The sequence below is a fragment of the Perognathus longimembris genome, chromosome 9 (genome assembly GCF_023159225.1).
Source record: "Perognathus longimembris pacificus isolate PPM17 chromosome 9, ASM2315922v1, whole genome shotgun sequence".
NCBI lineage: Eukaryota > Metazoa > Chordata > Mammalia > Rodentia > Heteromyidae > Perognathus > Perognathus longimembris.
In genome coordinates, this window is record NC_063169.1 from 18541294 (window position 1) to 18559477 (window position 18184).

The 18184-nt window shown below is 36.2% G+C and overlaps 1 protein-coding gene across 4 annotated transcripts in view; it reads left to right on the top strand.

The window, feature by feature from the left end:
- Positions 1-13610, top strand: part of Fbxl4 (F-box and leucine rich repeat protein 4) — a 63588-nt gene extending 49978 nt beyond the window's left edge. For all 4 annotated transcript variants that reach the window (XM_048353794.1, XM_048353793.1, XM_048353792.1 and 1 more), the window contains 3 exons: positions 4920-4991; positions 8612-8924; positions 13073-13610. In XM_048353794.1, the coding sequence (XP_048209751.1) occupies positions 4920-4991; positions 8612-8924; positions 13073-13236 (549 nt within the window). In that variant the 3' untranslated portion in view covers positions 13237-13610. The remainder of the gene's footprint in view (positions 1-4919; positions 4992-8611; positions 8925-13072) is intronic.
- The last annotated feature ends 4574 nt before the right edge of the window (positions 13611-18184 follow it).

Consider the following 18184-nt stretch of genomic DNA (forward strand, 5'->3'; position numbering starts at 1 on the left):
GATTCTGTCATTCCTTAGAATATTTCTTCCTGTAATAATTTGAATAGGACTCGTTTTTATTTGAAAATTCTAAGCTCATTTGAAAATGTGCTGTTTTACATTATAAAAGGTGCTGACAAAATTGTGTACCCCTCCTGTGCTTCCATTGAGTGAATTTCACATGCAGTAGAATTTGTAGACTTGGGAACCTAAAGGAGACTTCAAGTCTAAAACAAGAGGTTTATGAAGTTTCTACATTCAATTGTGGAGTGATTTTTTTAGTTGTACATAATACAGTTTTGATTCATATACTTGTAGGTATACATGTGTTACAAGTGCCCATTATAGTAAATCGTTTTCTTCACTTAAGTAGGCATCTGCAAACATTTTCTGTGAATGGCCAGAAAGTAAGTATTCTAAACCTTGTTGACTCTAAGGTTTCTGTCACAGAGACTCATTTCTGTTTTTGAAGTGCAAATCAGCCATAGACAATATTTTAATGAGTTCTAGTAAAATTGTGCTTGTAAAAATAGATAGTACATGGCTAGGAATGTGGCTTAGTGGTAGAATGCTTGCCTAGCATGCATGAAGCCCTGGGTTTGATTCCTTAGTACCACATAAACAAAAAGCTGGAAGTGGCACTGTTGTTCAAGTGGTAGAGTGCTAGCCTTGAGCAAAAGAAGCTCAGGGACAGTGCCTAGGCCCTGAATTCGAGCCCTAGGACTGGCAAACAAACAAACACAAAAAAAAGATAGTACACTAGATTTGGCTTATGAGTCATAGTTTGACAACTCCTGCCCTAAACTATTGAATCTCAACAATACCTGGAAAGGAATACCTTTATTCTTCATCATTTCTTATGTGTACTTTGATATCACTAGCTGTACCTTAATTGTGAACTCTTAACTGCATAGAGAATAAACATTCAAACCTACTTTAAGAGGAAATGGGTTAACTGGGCTTAGAGGGATTGCAACTGGTCTTATAGGTGTGTATATGGTTGTTCTCTTAACCAGGGTGTTCTTGTGGTCTTTGGATTATAACCAATATGCTTTACTTTGTTGAAAAGCCATTAAATAGTGGTAAATTATAATTATTCGTTTCAGTGGTACCCATCACTCCTTTTATTTACCTTTATTTGATTCTATTACACCTCTTATAGCATCTCTTCCATTAACTATCACATCCATCCCTCTGTAACTCAGTCTCTTATTCAGCAAAGATGAGTAATGTCACTCATCAGGAATAGTCTTTTGTTCTATGTCAGTTTTTTTTTTAGATGGGAATAAAAAAAGATAGTCCTCTTGACTATTAAATTATTTTTCTAATTCCAAATTTAATGTAAAGGCAAAGTTATTATGAAATACTTGCTAGCATAAATGTATTTAGGTAAGAACTCCTTTTTTAAAACTAAAAATTCTCCTAGAGAAAGAATACACCTATTATTCCTTCAGTATTTTCTAGATACTTTTGATTAGACCTTTAGTTCAAACATGAGTAAAAAGACATGCTGTTAGGCATGTGCCTTAAAGTTACAGTCTTTAAGATAGACAATAAGAAGAGAAAAACTTTCTCTGAAGTACAGTCCACGCATGCTAATAATGGTACTCTTTACAAGAAATATTTCTCACTTCTTTTTAATTAGAAACACTGACTTATCAAGGAATTTATCTCAAACTATCAAGAGAACCTATTATCTTGCTCTAGGAATGGATAATCAGTTTGAGCTAAGTGTTAGTATTATATGGCTGTTAAGTCCACTCCAGGGATTTGGATGAAACTTTTGGGGAAAGGAAGGATTTGGGGGAAAGGAGGGATATGGCCTAGGTAGATAAACCACAAAGGACATAGTGACCTGGCTGATATTGGTGATGCCTCACGGTCAGAACTAAGCTAAGCTTCTACGGCTTCTATACCTGGGCAGACTGCTGGTTCTGGAAGGGGACAGTCTGTAAGACCCTTAGACAGGGTGGAATAAAGTAGAGGATCCAGTGGTACATGTTCAAGGAAGTAAAAGAAATCACACTTTTAAAAAACAACGAACAACAATTGAACATAAATAAACTAACCAACAAAACAAGTAGTTATGAAAAAACAGATTAAAAGCTCGAAAATGAATTAAACTTCTCGGAATTTTAAATGTCAATATATGGGATAAAGTCTAAGTTAGACAGAATGAATAGCTAAAGTAGAAAAGAAATTTGAAAATTGTATTCAACTGTGTAAAAGTTGTGAATGTTCAAGCACTGCCATAAGTTTCTGTGTGTGTGTGTGTGTGTGTGTGTGTGTGTGTGTGTGTATTACAAATGTCTGTACTTAATAGGCTTTTCAAGGGAATCCTATTCATTCACTTAGTGCTTATATAGCACTAACTGTATATCCTAATGCATGTATTATTGATCTCTTGTTTTACATCAATTACTCTAAAATGTAGTGGTTTAAGATGAACTACATTTATTATCTCACAGTTGCTGTAGTTCAGGAGTCTGGATTATTTTAGATGGGTGTTATAGCTCTAAGGAGACCAAAAAAGGCCTCTAAGGAGGTTGAAGACAAATTGTTAGCTGAAGCTTCAGTTATCTCAAAGCAGGACTGTGTCTGGAAGATCCTCCTCCAAACTCACTCACATGGTTATTGGCATAACTGGTTCTGAGATCTTGGCTTTAGGCCTTTTTTTCTCTCTACATGAGTCTCCATAGGGTGGCTTACTGTCCTCATGACATGGCTGGCAGCTGCCTTTCCCCAAGTGAAAGTAGCAAGGGGAGCAACCAAGACAGGGACAGCTGAACTAGCTATAGTTCTCTAGGGGAACAAAGCTAATAGGAGACATATTATTAAAATGTATTATAAAGAATTGGTACATGTGGTTGTGAGGCCGGTAAGTCTCAAGGTCTACAGGGTTGAGCAAGCTGGAGACCCAGGAAGAGCTGATGTTCAGTAAGAGAAAGGCCCATTTCTCAGTTTGAAAAGCATCAGGCAGGAATTCTCTCTTACTTGGAGAAGGATCAGCCTTTTTTATCTGTTGAGGCTCTTAATTGATTGGATGAGACTCTGACACATGGAGGGAAATGTGCTTTAGTCCATTTGCTGATTTAAATGTTAACCCTGTCCTAAAATACCTTTACATAAACACTCAGCATAATATTTTAACCAAGTGTCTCCAAACCCTGGAGCCCACAGAGGCTGATACATAAAATTAATTGTCAAAATTAACTAAAACTGAAAGTAGCCTGTCATTAACATCTGGTGTTAGCAATATGAATATCATATTCGATCCTGTACTTTCCCATATAGTTGCGATACCTCAGTAAATAATTTCAAACTTACCAGACAAGTTATGTAAATTATTTAAGCATGTGCATGTTTGAGAGTGCATTTTTATCCAGTGCTGGGGACCAGGAGCCTTGTTCATGGTACACAAGCACTCTACCACCAAGCCACATCCTCAGCCAATTTTGCTTAGGATTTCTTATATAGACATAGTGGATGCTCTTTTAAAATTCTCCAGTATGTCCCAGATCTTGCTCATGGGAAAGTATTAGAAAGCAGTTTTATGAAGATAGGATGCATTAATAAAAACAAACTCAGTAGCTTACTGCTATTAATAAACATGGCTATATATTGTGGAGAACCTCAAAATTCACTAGTCTTATATGTCCTTGTAATGTTCACTTTCTGAGAGTTACATTGAATTATCATATACATGTATGTGATGTTAAAATTTAAATATACAATCAATAAAACCGTGGGTTTTTTTCTTTTGCTTAAAGGTAAAGAAATGCTCCATGGGGAAATGAGCTGAAGTCTAGTATCCTTTAGGGCCTATTGTAACAGTTAATTTATTTTTGCTTTATGTAACTTTATTTTATGTGAAATACTTTTATTACTTTATATTCCCAATGAGAATCTTATCTGGGATTTGGCCAGATGTTTTGTATTGTCATTGACACCTTGTTTATTCACCCCTCCCTCAACTGGTACTTTTCAATTTCTGAATACCTGGAAGATTTAACAGACATTGCATAATAGCTTAATTTTGTTAAGCAGGATTTATTTCACATGTTCAGATATAAGTTTTGCATGGTGAGTGAATAGTTTCTTCTTGATCAAAGAAAAACCTAGAAATTTTTAATACTTTACATTGTTTCATTTTTCATAGTTTTTTGTCAGTTGTCGCATCAAATGAATTAGAACATGTAAAAAATACTTCAGTTGTCATGACTTTTTAGTGTACTATGCCTTTAGGTTTCTTTAGTGGTGAGACCGTTCCCATTGTATTGGATAAGACAGGTTTAAATAGCAGGAACATGAGTAGAAAATGCATGTTATGTATATTTCCACCAGCATGTTGCTACTGACAGTTGCTCAATGGCGATCAGTATCCTTGTCAGCAAAGAGAATCCTTTGACATTAAAGTCACCAGCTCAGATCTGATTTGGGGTGACTCTATTGGCAGTTCCATCAGGTTGCAGCTGATGAGCGAAAGTCAGAGCTGTCGCTGTTCTTCAGTAGTGTCACTAATCCCTGTAGGTCTTGGTCTTTCTCCTATTTTCTTCTCTTTTTTTCCTTTTTTTTTTTTTTCCATTTTTGAGGAAGGGGTAGATTGACTTGTCGTCTTTCTTAACTAGATCTTCAAATATTTTTTACCTCTGAGAAATAAACCGAGAGATCCTATAGGAATATAGGTATACTTAGCGTATGCAAAACCATATACAAGATGACAAGTTACATGGAGAGCAGTAATGATTATCTTGACTCTAAGCCAATCAATGGTGGAGCACTTGGGGACTCATTAAGTGGCATTTGTGGAATCTGTAGCCTAGGTTTTGAGCTGTATTTCAGAAAAAGCAGTGACAGCCTTTAATGTCTAATTGACCTCCTCTCTTTGTTTTACTTTCATTCACTTTCCTCATCTGCCTGGATGTGGTCCCTGATGGCAGCAAACAGCACTGCTCAGCATTTTGAACTTCTGCTCAGAGCTGCAGCACCTCAGTTTGGGCAGCTGTGTAATGGTGAGTATCTGAAAGTCCTCTACATTTAGCTTGCTTATTCTGTTTGTTCCCACAGGTGAGTTTTTTCTGCCCCATCTACTCACAATTTCTTAGATTTATGGTTAACAAACCACATTGTATCCCACATTTAAACTTTTTTCTCAAATTGGAGAAAGGAAAAGTATAATGTAATGAAAAGGGTTCCGTCTGGTTCAGCCAGACGTTATTTCAGACCAACCATTTACCACTTTTGAATTTCCTTACAAAATGTCAGTCACATATTTTGCCTCATGCTTCGGAGTCATGCTACAAGGGAGGATAGAAGATATACCATCTTCCCTTGAGGACGCTTTCTAGAGGTTGTATGCCTTTTGAAGCATGTTTACTAGTATCTAGCACCTACTCATATGACAGACTTTGTAGTCTGAAAGCAGGAAAGTATAACTTTTATTCATCAATTAGTTGTAAGAAAGGGAAAGAAAAAAATAATTAAGTGAGCCTACTGATAGTCTAAAAGAAAAAGAATCAAGGAACCTACATAATACCCTAAGTACCCTAACTTTATAATTAGCCTCTCTGACTGTAGTATCCAGTCTAGTAGCTGATAACCATGTGTATGGCAGCTGAGCCCTTGAGGAAATGCTAATCCAAATTGAGAATGCTTAGTACCAATAACTGTAAAACATTTCAATAATTTTAACCCTTATCATGGGTCAAAATTGTAGTGTTATCAACAAAAAATACATTCCTGGTTCATTTTGTTTCTTGGAATTTTATTTTTCCACCTCTGAATATCTTTGGGTTTCCTGTGTTTAATAATACTGTGAAATGTTCACAACAGAAAACTCTTGGGGGCCAGGCACTAGTGGCTCATATCTGTAAGCCTAGCTACTTAGGAAACTGAGATCTGAAGGATTATAATCTGAAGCCAGCTAAGGCAGAAAAGTTTGCTAGACTCCAAAAATAACATCTCCAAAAATAACTAGCATAAAGAAAGGCTGATCCATCGCTTATATAGTGTTGTGCTAGCCTAACAAGTGTGAGACCCTGAGCTTAAACTTCAGGTCTGCCAAAACTAAAACATAAACAAAACAACAAAAACTCTTGTAGTAGCTTCACATCATATAGTATATTGGGCAAGAATACCACCATACTATACCAAAAAGATTGCCACAGTACAAATTAAGCATTATCAGAATTATGGTTTTCAAAAAGATTAATTCTCTCTCTCTCTCTCAATCTGTCTCTCTCTTTCCTTCCTCCTCTCTCTTTCTTCCTCTCCCTCTCCCCTCTCCCCATCTCCCTTCTCTCCCCTTTTCCTCTCTCTTCTCCCCCCCCCCGTGTGTGTGTGTGTGTGTGTGTGTGTGTGTGTGTGTTTAACTAAGATTTGGGCTCTAGGGAGACATTCTATCACTTGAACCATACCACAGCCCTAATTTTTTTAAAGACACTAATTGGCTGGCTGCGTGATCTACAATCAGTGTTGTTCCCACTTTCCCTTAGCCATTCTCCAAAAAGAAATCAGACAAGTTTTGTTTTAGTGTAAATCATATTATCTTTGTTTCCATCCCACTAAAAAACAACAACAACAACAGTGCCAGACTGAATTGCCTGACCCCTGCATAACCCTGCCTCCATAGCCTACCCTCTCTCACCACCCTTACCAGAGTAGTTGTTTCTGTAGAGCACCAAGCTCATTTTTGGAGAGCCTTGCAACTACCAGCCATTCATTCATCCACTCTTGACACTCTGATTGCTCTCATGTCACTTTTTAATTGTCACCCTGCTTGCTGCTCTCTGACTTAAGTTTGCTCATTGGTTTACTCCGTATCTTTCCAACAATGTAAACAAATGGTCTGCTTTTTGATTTGCTGTTATTGTATCTGTAGTGGTTCTAGTACATAGTAGGTGTGTAAATATTTGTTGAAAATAGAATAAGCAAATAAGCAAAAGGAAAAATAGTTGTAAATATTTGCTACTTTTCTTTCCTTTTGACTTCTGGTGATAACTTTGATACTTGATTAGAGCAAAATCAAATGAACCTCTTGAAATAAGCTATTTAAAGAAACATTATTAAAGCACACAAAGCCAAGAAGTGAAATGTTTAATCCTTGATTAGGAGATGCTTATCCTGCAATCATGAGATAAGTATTGGACACCTCCAATACTGACAGTGATTAACATAATATTTTTGTGGTATACATTCAGTCTGTGCCTGCCTCACTTAACCCCAAATACAATTCTAATTAGCACTGTCACAGCATTTCCACACAGTTCTAGAGACTGCCAAAGCATATAGCTTTAGCAGAGGTATATTACCTATCTACCTAAATACATTAATTATTGATAAAATAGGAAAAAATCTATATCCTATCAAAGAGTCACATCAGCAAAATTAAAATGACAGGCAGAAATGAATAGCGCATAATCTTCAACTGTTTATGAGAGACTAAGGATCAGACTTCATTTGGAGTAAATTCATTTACCATGCTGTTACATTAATTTTTCATTTGAAAATGCTAAATACAGAGATCAGTTATAAGTCAGGCAAAGAGTTCATTTCCTTTTAGACAATGTCACCCCTGCCCTCTTTGTCCCAATTTTCCCTAACATCCTACCCACAAGTTGTATAGTTTATTTTCCACGTAGTGTCTAGTGAGTACCGTTGCTGCAGTTGTTTAGCTTTATCCCTCCACTTCTGTGCTTCCCCCTTACATTTACAAAGACAAATAAGACCAAAAAAGAAAGCCAGCAAACAAAAAGATCCCTATAATTTCTACTCCCTGAGTTCATTTCAATAGTTTTGTTTCTTTTTTGTGTGGTTTAATTGGTATATATGAATTATTTTTATTTGTTTTTATTTATTATTATTGTAAAAGTGATGTACAGAATGGTTATAGTTACATAAGTCAATAATGAGTATATTTCTTTTTGCACAGCGCCACCCTTTCCCTCACTTTCTTCCAGTTGTTTCCTCCATACCCCCCCAAAAGTTTTTTATTTCTTTTCCAACATAGTGTCTAGTGAGTATCACTGCTGCATTTGTTCATCCCTTGTCCCACCATTTCTGTGCTCATTCTTTACCCTCCTTAAAACAGTTAAACTTATATACAAGACAAAAGAGAGAGGACCAAAAGGCTCAAGAGCACTGTGTGCATCATATATAAAATTATATTTATCTCAATGAATTCTAAGAAATGGAAACAAGAGGTTTTTTGTTACTTTGGGTTTTTTTTCCTTTGTCACTGATAAATATTGTTTTGTATGATCAGATGCACATAGGCATTGCACCTTTCTGTTCCACTCCTAAGAGTGTCCTCCTTTGGTCTTACTATGTGTGAATGCCTAGAGATCTGTATAACTTATTATGTACTAGTGTATTTGAGGTCTAGATTCCACATATGTGAGAAAACATGAGCTGTTTATCTCTCTGAGCTTGTTACATCAGTTTCAAAGTAAGTGGTCCTTCTTGCTGTTTTAGGAAACAGATAAGTGATATGAGTGGTCAGATCTGTATTAACAGTGATGTGGTGTGTTTACATGAAAGCAAAACAGTGTGATGACTTGAGGGTATTAACTTGCTGTGAACACTTCACATTCCTGTGCATACTACATAAAAGGTTGAACTGTTTCATTTCCAGATAGAAGACTACGATGTGATAGCTAGCATGATAGGAGCCAAGTGTAAAAAGCTCCGGACCCTGGATCTGTGGAGGTGTAAGAACATTACGGAGAATGGGATAGCAGAACTGGCTTCTGGGTGTCCACTTCTGGAGGAACTCGACCTAGGCTGGTGCCCCACTCTGCAGAGCAGCACTGGATGCTTCGCCAAACTAGCACGCCAGCTCCCAAACTTGCAGAAACTCTTTCTCACAGCTAACAGGTCTGTGTGTGATACAGACATTGAAGAGCTAGCATCTAATTGCACCAGATTACGGCAACTGGACATATTAGGTAAGGATGCAATGTACAAATTTGTTTTCAAGCCTGTTTCCTTAACATTAAACCTAATCTCATGCTTTTTGAAAGGAAACCAACACTACTGACAATAAGCTATTGTGCTGATAAGATTGCTTTGATAGAATATGCAAGACAGATCAATTGTCAGAGGAATTGTTTGTATTTGTGTGTTTATACATATGTATATACATGTTTATGTTCAATATATATTAGATACATATGTAATATAGTGAGGATAGCACTATAACTTTATAGTTCAAGCTGTTACAAAGTTTTAAATAACAATTGTTGATCTACTTAGAAGAATTTAAATGAGTTGTATTTTTCATTTTTATTAAGGATAGAAAAGAAGAAATGAATCCATTTGTATAATGAGTACAAGTTAGTTTTTTTTTAAGCTTCTTAGTGTTAAAATCTTGATTAAGGATATTGTGAAATCTTCATCTGGAATAATTCTGTTTTTAGGAATACTCTACCCTAAGACAGATGTGTTGAAAATGTTTCACAGTCCTGAGACTCCTTGTGTCCTTTCTGTACTAACCAGCCATGAATGCTCTGATACTTCATGTCTCACTTACCTCAGCCACAAGTGCAGCAGGGCCACTATGCCCACGGTTGCCCATGTAGTTGCCACCTTTGCACTCATATCGCACTTGAACTGTAGTTTTTGATTATGCATTAGCACCAGTACATTAGTCCGTAGAGTACTTTTATATCCTAAACATCCACTCAAAGGAAAACTTGAAGATTTTCAATACCTGGGTTAGGTTTTAGTTAAAATCTATCCACATTCGGGTTTCCATGTAGAGGGTGTGTATGTAGTTGCCTTATTTAAGTCACTTTCAAGCATAAATTCTTCCCTATCATATGTACACTTTGGACTGCATACCAGTGTGCCTTTTACTTGATCTCCAGTAGCTCAAGGAGTGGTCTCAATGCCTTTTCGTAGGTGAGAGCACTGGCTCCCTGCCATTATAATGGGCAGAACAAGAGCTCAAGTCTATGATTTTGGCCCCACCATCGGTACTTGATACTTACTTTGATTATTTCTCTTTTTTCTTAGCCATCTTCTTTCTTGAGTTATCCTAAACTTTTTAGGAGAGATATACTTTTGAAAAGTTTAAAGAAAAGTTAGGAAAGTCATGAACAAGGAAGGTGACCAAGACCTTTTAAAATGGATGTGAGCTTCAGAAGTACAGAGGATAGTGCTGTTCTTTGTTAAAGTCTAGTCCATTATTCTTTCCCAATTAAAAAAAAAAAGAGTCATACATTAGATATAAACAGTAGCCAGTGTCAGGAAGAGATGCTACGGAACCATGAAGGAGTCAGAAACATGGATTCTAAGCATTACTCAGCAGTGAGAAGCACTGTGGCACACTGTCAGGCCGCCCAACTTTGTCCTATTAAATTTAAGAGTAGCTTTATAGAAACTTCAAGAAAAATAAGAATGATGACTCTTTTTATAAACATTGGCAACCTTTATGAACATAATACCAAGGCAGTGTCATTCTCTATTATGTCATAAATAATTGCTGATAGAAGTCAACCACCATGCAAATATATACAAATGTTTTATATCAAATATAAGAGCACAGTGAGCATTGACAATCAGTAGTTAATAACAATAACGAAAACATAGTAGTATGCTATATACTCTGAGCACACATTAACTGATTTAATTCTCACACCCAATTATTACCACAGATGAGGGAACGGGCTCAGATTTGCTGACTTGGTTACAGCTAGTCAGGCTGTAGTCTAGAGGTGAACCTCAGTCTAGTCTCCTATCCACTATGCTATATTTTCTTTGTTTTTGTGATTGTTTGGTTTCCTTCATTCCTGTCAGAATCTTCTTTTTTCATTTTTAAACTATATTTTGATAAACTTTAAATAGTTGTACTAATGAGTTGCCATTCAATGAATATGTTTATAAGTAAAATTCATCTTGATCAATATCACCTCTTTCTTTATTTTACACCATTCCTTCCAACCATTGCCTTCCCTCAATTTTCCTAGTTTCATACAATTAGAATCTTCCTTTTAAAATAACAGAGAGAGAATTAATTTTTCATTAAGCTCAGTAGTGATTCTTTTGTCATTGGTAGATTATGAGTGTCTAGTGGCATAAATGCTTCACACTGACAAAACTACTTATCAATACAAAGCCAAGTAAAAGACAGCACATTCCTACTCTCAAAGACTGCATAACCTAGCAAGGAGAAAAAGAGTATGTACATAACTATATGCAAGCCAGAGGCAAGTCCAGTTTGATGGGGCCCAGAAAAGAAAAAGAAGAAAAGTAGCATTTATGATCACAGATACAAAGAAAACGTGTTTAGAAGATATCATTGAGAATTGAATACAAAATGGAAAAAGAGGGCATTTTAGGAATACCGTGAAACAAAAATATAGATGTGGGAAATGCACAGTATCTTCAGAGAGTAGGTGGATGAATTTCACTCAGTAAAATTACAGCATTCACAAGACAGTTTTGAAACCGAGATAAAGAATCTGCACAAAATTAAACCATGGATAGCTATTATAATACTTTAATCAGGAGTAAGTGATGCATTTAGTGCTGGGTTTTTGCATGTTAACCTGGAAACAAGAACCAGGGTGTTGGAAAAGAAAGATCCAAGCTGCATAAATTTGCTGTGATAATTCTTTTAATGAAGGTCTAGCCACCCTCTCTTCCTTCTTTCATTTGGTGCACATTTATTGAGCAGGGACTGTGTTGAGCATTGTTCTAAGCATTAGAAATACCAATGAACAAGGTAGATCTGGCCTTTTGCCCTGAAGGAGCAAGTTGTCTGAATATGTGTTTCATAGTGGTAACAAGACGGAAATGTACAGTATCTCCAAAGCACAGGACAGGGGACTCCTAAGTTACACTTTCAATCCAATTCCCTCCATGGCCATTGTCTCGGGCTTTAAGGGACTCATAGCTTATCAGGAAACTTAGGTATTCTATGCCCTTATGAATGCATAAGATGATGCTAAGTGAAATGAACTCCATGTTATGGAAACGACTGTTATATCACTGTTGTAATTACTTTCAACATGCCATGTGAAACCATAGCTTCCATTGTTGATGATCCTCTTGTATCCCCTTCCTGTGGCTGTACCCACACTATCACTGTATCTTATCTGAGTACATTGGAAACTGTATATATTGGTATTAGAACTAGGAAAGTGAAAGGGAATATCAAAATTGAGAGACAAAGGATAAAAAGACAAACAAGTCCAAAAGCAATATTTGCAAAACCATTTGGTGTAAACCAACTGAACAACTCATGGGGGGAGAGGAAAAGAGGGAGGGGGAGGAAGGAATGAGGGAGGGGGGAACAAACAGTACAAGAACTGTACCCCCAAGGCCTAACATATGAAACTGTAACCTCTCTGTATATCACTTTGACAATAAATAAGAAAAAAAATAGAAAACAGTTACAACCTTCAGTTAAAAAATGGCTAAGTTTGTAAATTGAGGCTCTCTGATCTCATTTTATAACTTAGATAACTGAAGATAATTTAGTATAGGCCAGGTGCTGGTGTCTCACATCTGTAATCCTACTTACTCAGGAGGCTGACATCTGAGGATAGTCGTTCAAAGCCAACCTGGGCAGAAAAGTTTGTAAGACTCTTATATTGCCAGCTAACCACCAGAAAACTGGAAGTGGAACTGTGGTTCAACGTGATAGAGTGCTAGACTTGAGCAAAAGTGCTCAGGGACAGCACCCAGTCCCTGAGTTCAAGCCCCTATGACCAACAACAACTACAACAAAAAGATAGTACAAAGAACATAAAACTGTTATGAAGACAGTTATGTTTCTCAGATGTCAAGAGTAGAAACTGCAGACCTCAGAAGGTCTTCCTTTCACTGCTCTATGTGCTTGCTCCTGCACCTACCTTACCCTTTGCCATGGTATAGTCACAAATACCTTTTCTTTAGTGGGATGGGGAGCAGTAATCTAGCAAACTAACTAGGACCTTGTGCTTGCTCCTTGACTACTTGAGCCACAGCCCCAACCTCTCTCCCTTTTTATTATTTTTTGAGCAAGATCTGGAATTTTTGCCTGAAGTTAGCCTAAGATCATGAATTTGATAAACTCTGTATTTAAAATTGTGTTTGTTTTGTTTAACAGGTACAAGAATGGTAAGTCCAGCATCTTTAAGAAAACTGCTGGAGTCTTGTAAAGATCTCTGCTTGCTTGACGTGTCCTTCTGTTCACAAATTGATAACAGGTCTGTGCTCGAACTCAATGCAAGTTTTCCAAAAGTGTTCATTAAAAAGAGCTTTACACAGTGATTGCACATATATCCTGTCATTAAAAATCAGTGTGCTTTTGTAGGGTTTTATTGTGGGGTTGGCTTTGTTTTTTGTTTTAATTTTTGTAATGGTAACAATTAAGACATTTGTAGATTTTAAAGAAAAATAGGAAAGTGTCCATTGAATTAAGTAAAAATGTAAAGTATTCTCATAAAATATTGCAAGCACTTTTCTTCAAGAATATGTTAAGTGACTAATACTTTTACATAATGTGAATCAGTGGTATTATGCTTTGATCAATACTTATATGTTAATAAAAGAATAATGTGGACATACTCTAACTTATTTTTAAAGGAATACTTTGAAAACAATAAAGTGTCATATTTATGCAAGAATAAAGTTGGTTTTTCACACCTCCTTGTAAGATGCCTTATTAAACTTTATGGCCTGGCAAGTATTATGTTTCGTATATGAGAATTGTCAGTATTCTATTCTGGTGTGTTTAGATGGGGTGCAGAGCTAGAACATTTGCCTACCATGTACAAGAACCTAGGTTCAACAGGGAAAGTATTTTATAAGCTCCTTGGGTCCACAGACTTGTTTGTCCGTCAAAGATTGTTTAAACTAACACATTACAAGTCCACCTGTAAAATGAGTAGGCCTCCCATGTGAATCATCATTATCTACATTACTACTGTATAATACCAATAAATAATATAAGCATAATCAAAGACGAGGTAAATTCCTAATTGGACTGGCTTTCCAAGGGTTAAACAGATACCTTAAAAGTTGCTGAGATATGAGAATCATGATTTGAAGTCAGCCTGGGCAGGAAAGTCCATAAGACACTTATCTCCAATTAACCACCAAAAAGCTGGAAGTGGAGCTATGGCTCCACTAGTCCTGAGCACAAAGCTCAGGAATAGTGCCCAGGCCCTGAGTTTTCATAAGAGCAGCATGGAAACGAAGAAGAAGAACAAAATACCATAGAGAAAGTTTTAAGGTTTCTGAGTAATATGTATCTTTATACCTGATAGTTATTTCTGTAGATTCTGTTTATATGTTTTCTTGTGCCTCAGTGGCTTAAACAGTTAGAATTCAGCAACAATTCAAGGATAGCAGGAAGAGGTAGGTGAAACACTACAGTTATGTTAAACACTGAAGTAATTTTGCTATTAGACAGGAAATATCACTAACATTGTAACATTAAAAGACAGATCTGTTTTGAATAGGAAACTGATATTAACCTTGTAGTGTAATAGTTAATTTTTCCATTCAAGGCAAAAATGTTATGTTTCAACAGCCATATGCCCTACAGTGAAATGTAGAATGGTGCCATCCAATTGGCTGTTAAATTATAGTTAGATTTAATTTAAAATGCAGTTTCTTGGTTTGCACTAGCTACATTTGAATTTGCTCAGTAGTCACATGAGGCCAGCCAGTAGTTAACATTTTGGACACGTGGATATAAAACATTTCCATCATTGCAGAAAGCATGTTTTAGATAGCACTACTTTAAAATTCCCTGTGTATAAGATGTATTTGTTTAAGAAAAAACACATTCGCAGTTAACATATAGCTCTAGGCAATTTTTGAGGGGTCTGTCCATAGAACATATGTGAAAGTACTTGAATTCTTAAGCTTGCAAATTCAGACATAACATTTGGTGCATAGTTACCAAATGAATAAAAATAGATTATTTGTACCTGTTATTGAGTTGTCATATGTCAGACTTTTAAAGTGAACGCTATAAATTATTACTAGTTCTGCTGTAGTGATTCTTGTATAAACTTAAATATCTAAAATTTAAATGTTTAAATGTGCAAAGATTAATACAATCTTCTGCACATAAAGCATATATATGGGAATGACTGTCTTGGTCATAACTGTTGTATGCCTCACCCAGTCTTTTAGTTGTTGAGAGAAGTAACAAGCAGTTGGGGGTGGGTATGGTTTTTCTCCATCTGCATGCACTGGGATTTTCATCTATGAAAACAGGCTTTATTCAATTGGTGGGAGATGTGTAACTTGATGAGTAGATAAGTAGATAAGTACTTTCATATCAGACTAGCAGCTCACATTAGATGAATACTTACTTTGTGCTCAATCCTTACAGTGACCCTATAAGATCAATGCCATTACTTATTCCAAAAGATTGACAGATGTGCTGGTAACCAAATAGCTGCTAGGAACAGAGTAAGCATGCAAACTCAGGCCGTTTTACTTTAGAAGCCGTGTATTTGATTCATGCTTTTAACTGTCTGTCATGATGGCTTCTGGCTCTAAATTACAGGTCAGGAATTGTCTTTTTCAAAGGACAAGATAGTCAGTATGAAGCTCTGAGGACTAAGAGGCAAACATGATCATATAGTTACTGAAATAATTAGAGAGACAACCAATGTCCACTGTGTGTGTGTGTGTGTGTGTGTGTGTGTGTGTGTGTGTGTGTGTGTGTGATGGGTAGGTAGTCCAAGGTGGCCTGGTTCTTTTAAGCCTTCTGCTTTAGGCTCTATAGTGCTGGAATTATATATATGTGCCCTCACACCTGGTTTCACAAAATTTTTACAACATTCAAATTGAGAAGAGTTTTATAATGAGAATGAGAAAAATTAAGAAAATTGAGGAGGATAACATCTCACTTAATTTGGGTAACTTGGGTTTCCTATTATCAAAGCTGATTGTAGGGTGTGGAGAGGTTGCTGAGTAGTAGAGTTTCCAGCTATAGGTTGGGTGGCAGTTCTTCAATTTTAAGTTAAGTGGATTTCAAGACATAAATACTGACACTTGCATCAGAGCCCTCTTATGCTGCTAGAACTGTAGTTTCAACTGGAAATTTGTATGAGTGGAGATCTCACTGCCATCTTCCCTTTTGAGAGGACAGGAAGCTATAAAGCATCTTGATAGCACTTGTAATTCAAACCATGTTGTCATCTTGGTGCTTAAGTGTGTTCACATATAAGCAACTCATTTTGCTGTGTAATTTTTGATTGAATTCATTACAAAATGCTGCCAAGTCTGCAGCAAAGACTAAATTCCAGCGCCATTCTGTGTCAGCCTTGAGTTAAAAAATTCATCATCAACCTACTACCTCTAAGCCAATTATGCTTGCACTGTGGAAGGCAAATCAGGAAATTCGGTTTCCAAGTCTATCAAAAGATAAAGGAACTGATGATGATTATGTCAGGGAGAGCACATGAAGTTCAGTACTGATTTCACTAGATGGATAACACTAGACTCAGTGAATTATGTTCTACAGAGTACTTGCTAAAGAATAATGCAGTAAATAACCACAGGTTTTAAATGTCTACATTTTCATAAAGTTGGCTTTGTAAGTTTAACTAGGGTGAGCCCTTTCTGCATACATTTTTACTGCTATCATTTATAATACATCTTAGCTGATTCTATTTCAGACTGAATAGCATTCGTGGTTCCCTTAGAAAATATTCTTGTTTATAATGCTTCACACAAAACAATCATAGAAACAACTTATTAGTCATTTCAGCCTTGGCCTTGGCTCGTGAAATAAACAACAATGAGGGGAAATGAGTAATATTTGTTGACTCAACAGGAGCCAACGACAACCCGAGTCCTCTCTTTTATTTTTTTTTTTATTGACTATTGGTGTTCCCAATTCAACTGTTTTTGCCAAAAGGCTAATTCAATAGTCGTAAGCCAGTTTACTTTGGACACATTTCTTGTACTGATGCAATCAAACACAGTTTAATTAACTTACTCTTGGTAAAAGGCTTTCTTCCTTTGACTAACAATTGAGTCACTTACTTTGATTGCATTTTTCTTTTTCTGTTTGCGAATTCTGCTCTGATAAGTTATCTTGTTTTAATTTTTTTTCATTTTTTAGGCACCGGATTCCTGTGAATCAAAAATATTGGATAAGGAATATTCTTTCCAATAATGTTCTTGCATATTTACTACTTTGCCATCTCGTTTCATAACAAAATAATCTTTTCTGTGCCTTACAAAACATACTAGTTAAAAGTTTAGTTGTTTTTTTTGTCTTGACATTGATAGTGGATTGTAAAAAAATTAAAACACTGCACTTTAGCAATGTATGTGGCATCCAAAATTCTCATGGTTATAAGTCTATCATTGTAGTTTGTAGTATGTCAAACAGGAGAGCAGAGTGGTGAAGAGAGCGTAACAGGCACCCGAGAGATGCTGCTGAGCTCTCGCTGTGGTGTGAAAGCAGTCCTAGGCAGTGCATGAAGATATGGCCAAGTTTTAGTAGACTATTGTTTCTGGACACTGGAAATTGGATTTCAGATGGTTTTTCATGTGTTATAAAATGCTAGTATTCTTTTACTTTGCTCTAAATTTTTTTTAAGATATAGCTCTAAAGTAACAGCCTGGATTTGGCTTCTGGGCCAAATTTACAACTCCAGTCCTAAGGTGTTTTCAAGTCAGGTAGTAAATTCAGGTTTGTCTATTTCTAATTTTAGAAACCACACTCAAACCTGTTCTCAGCTATCATTTTTCCCATTTTAAAGTGAAGAACAGTGTTTTATTGTCTTAGCAAAAACTAAGGAATTTACCCTAATGAGAAAAGATTTATATAGCTTCTTATTAAAATCTGAGCCAAATGATAATTTTTTACATAACTGAGTTAAATTTGTTTATAATTGTTAGCATTTGCCTAAATTATTTTCTTGAGCCTAGTAACAGGAAAAGATCTATCCCTGACCCTCTTTGGGAACATAGTTGTTTCATAATAAACATAAATTGCTTTGAAATATAGACAATCAGTTGTCTCTCCTATGGAGTACAAATGAAAAACTGTCCACAAAAGTTTGGGGGTGGGAGGTGTTCCATGGCACACAGCAGAAAGTATACTCATTTATGTTTGCCTATCAGTGTAAAATTTTGGCTTAAATTTTTGTATGCATAATATGATTCATGATTTATTTGACTGTATTTTGAAAGGGCCAAAATAGCTTTGTCAAAGTTGACATTTTCTGAGAGAGATTTTAAT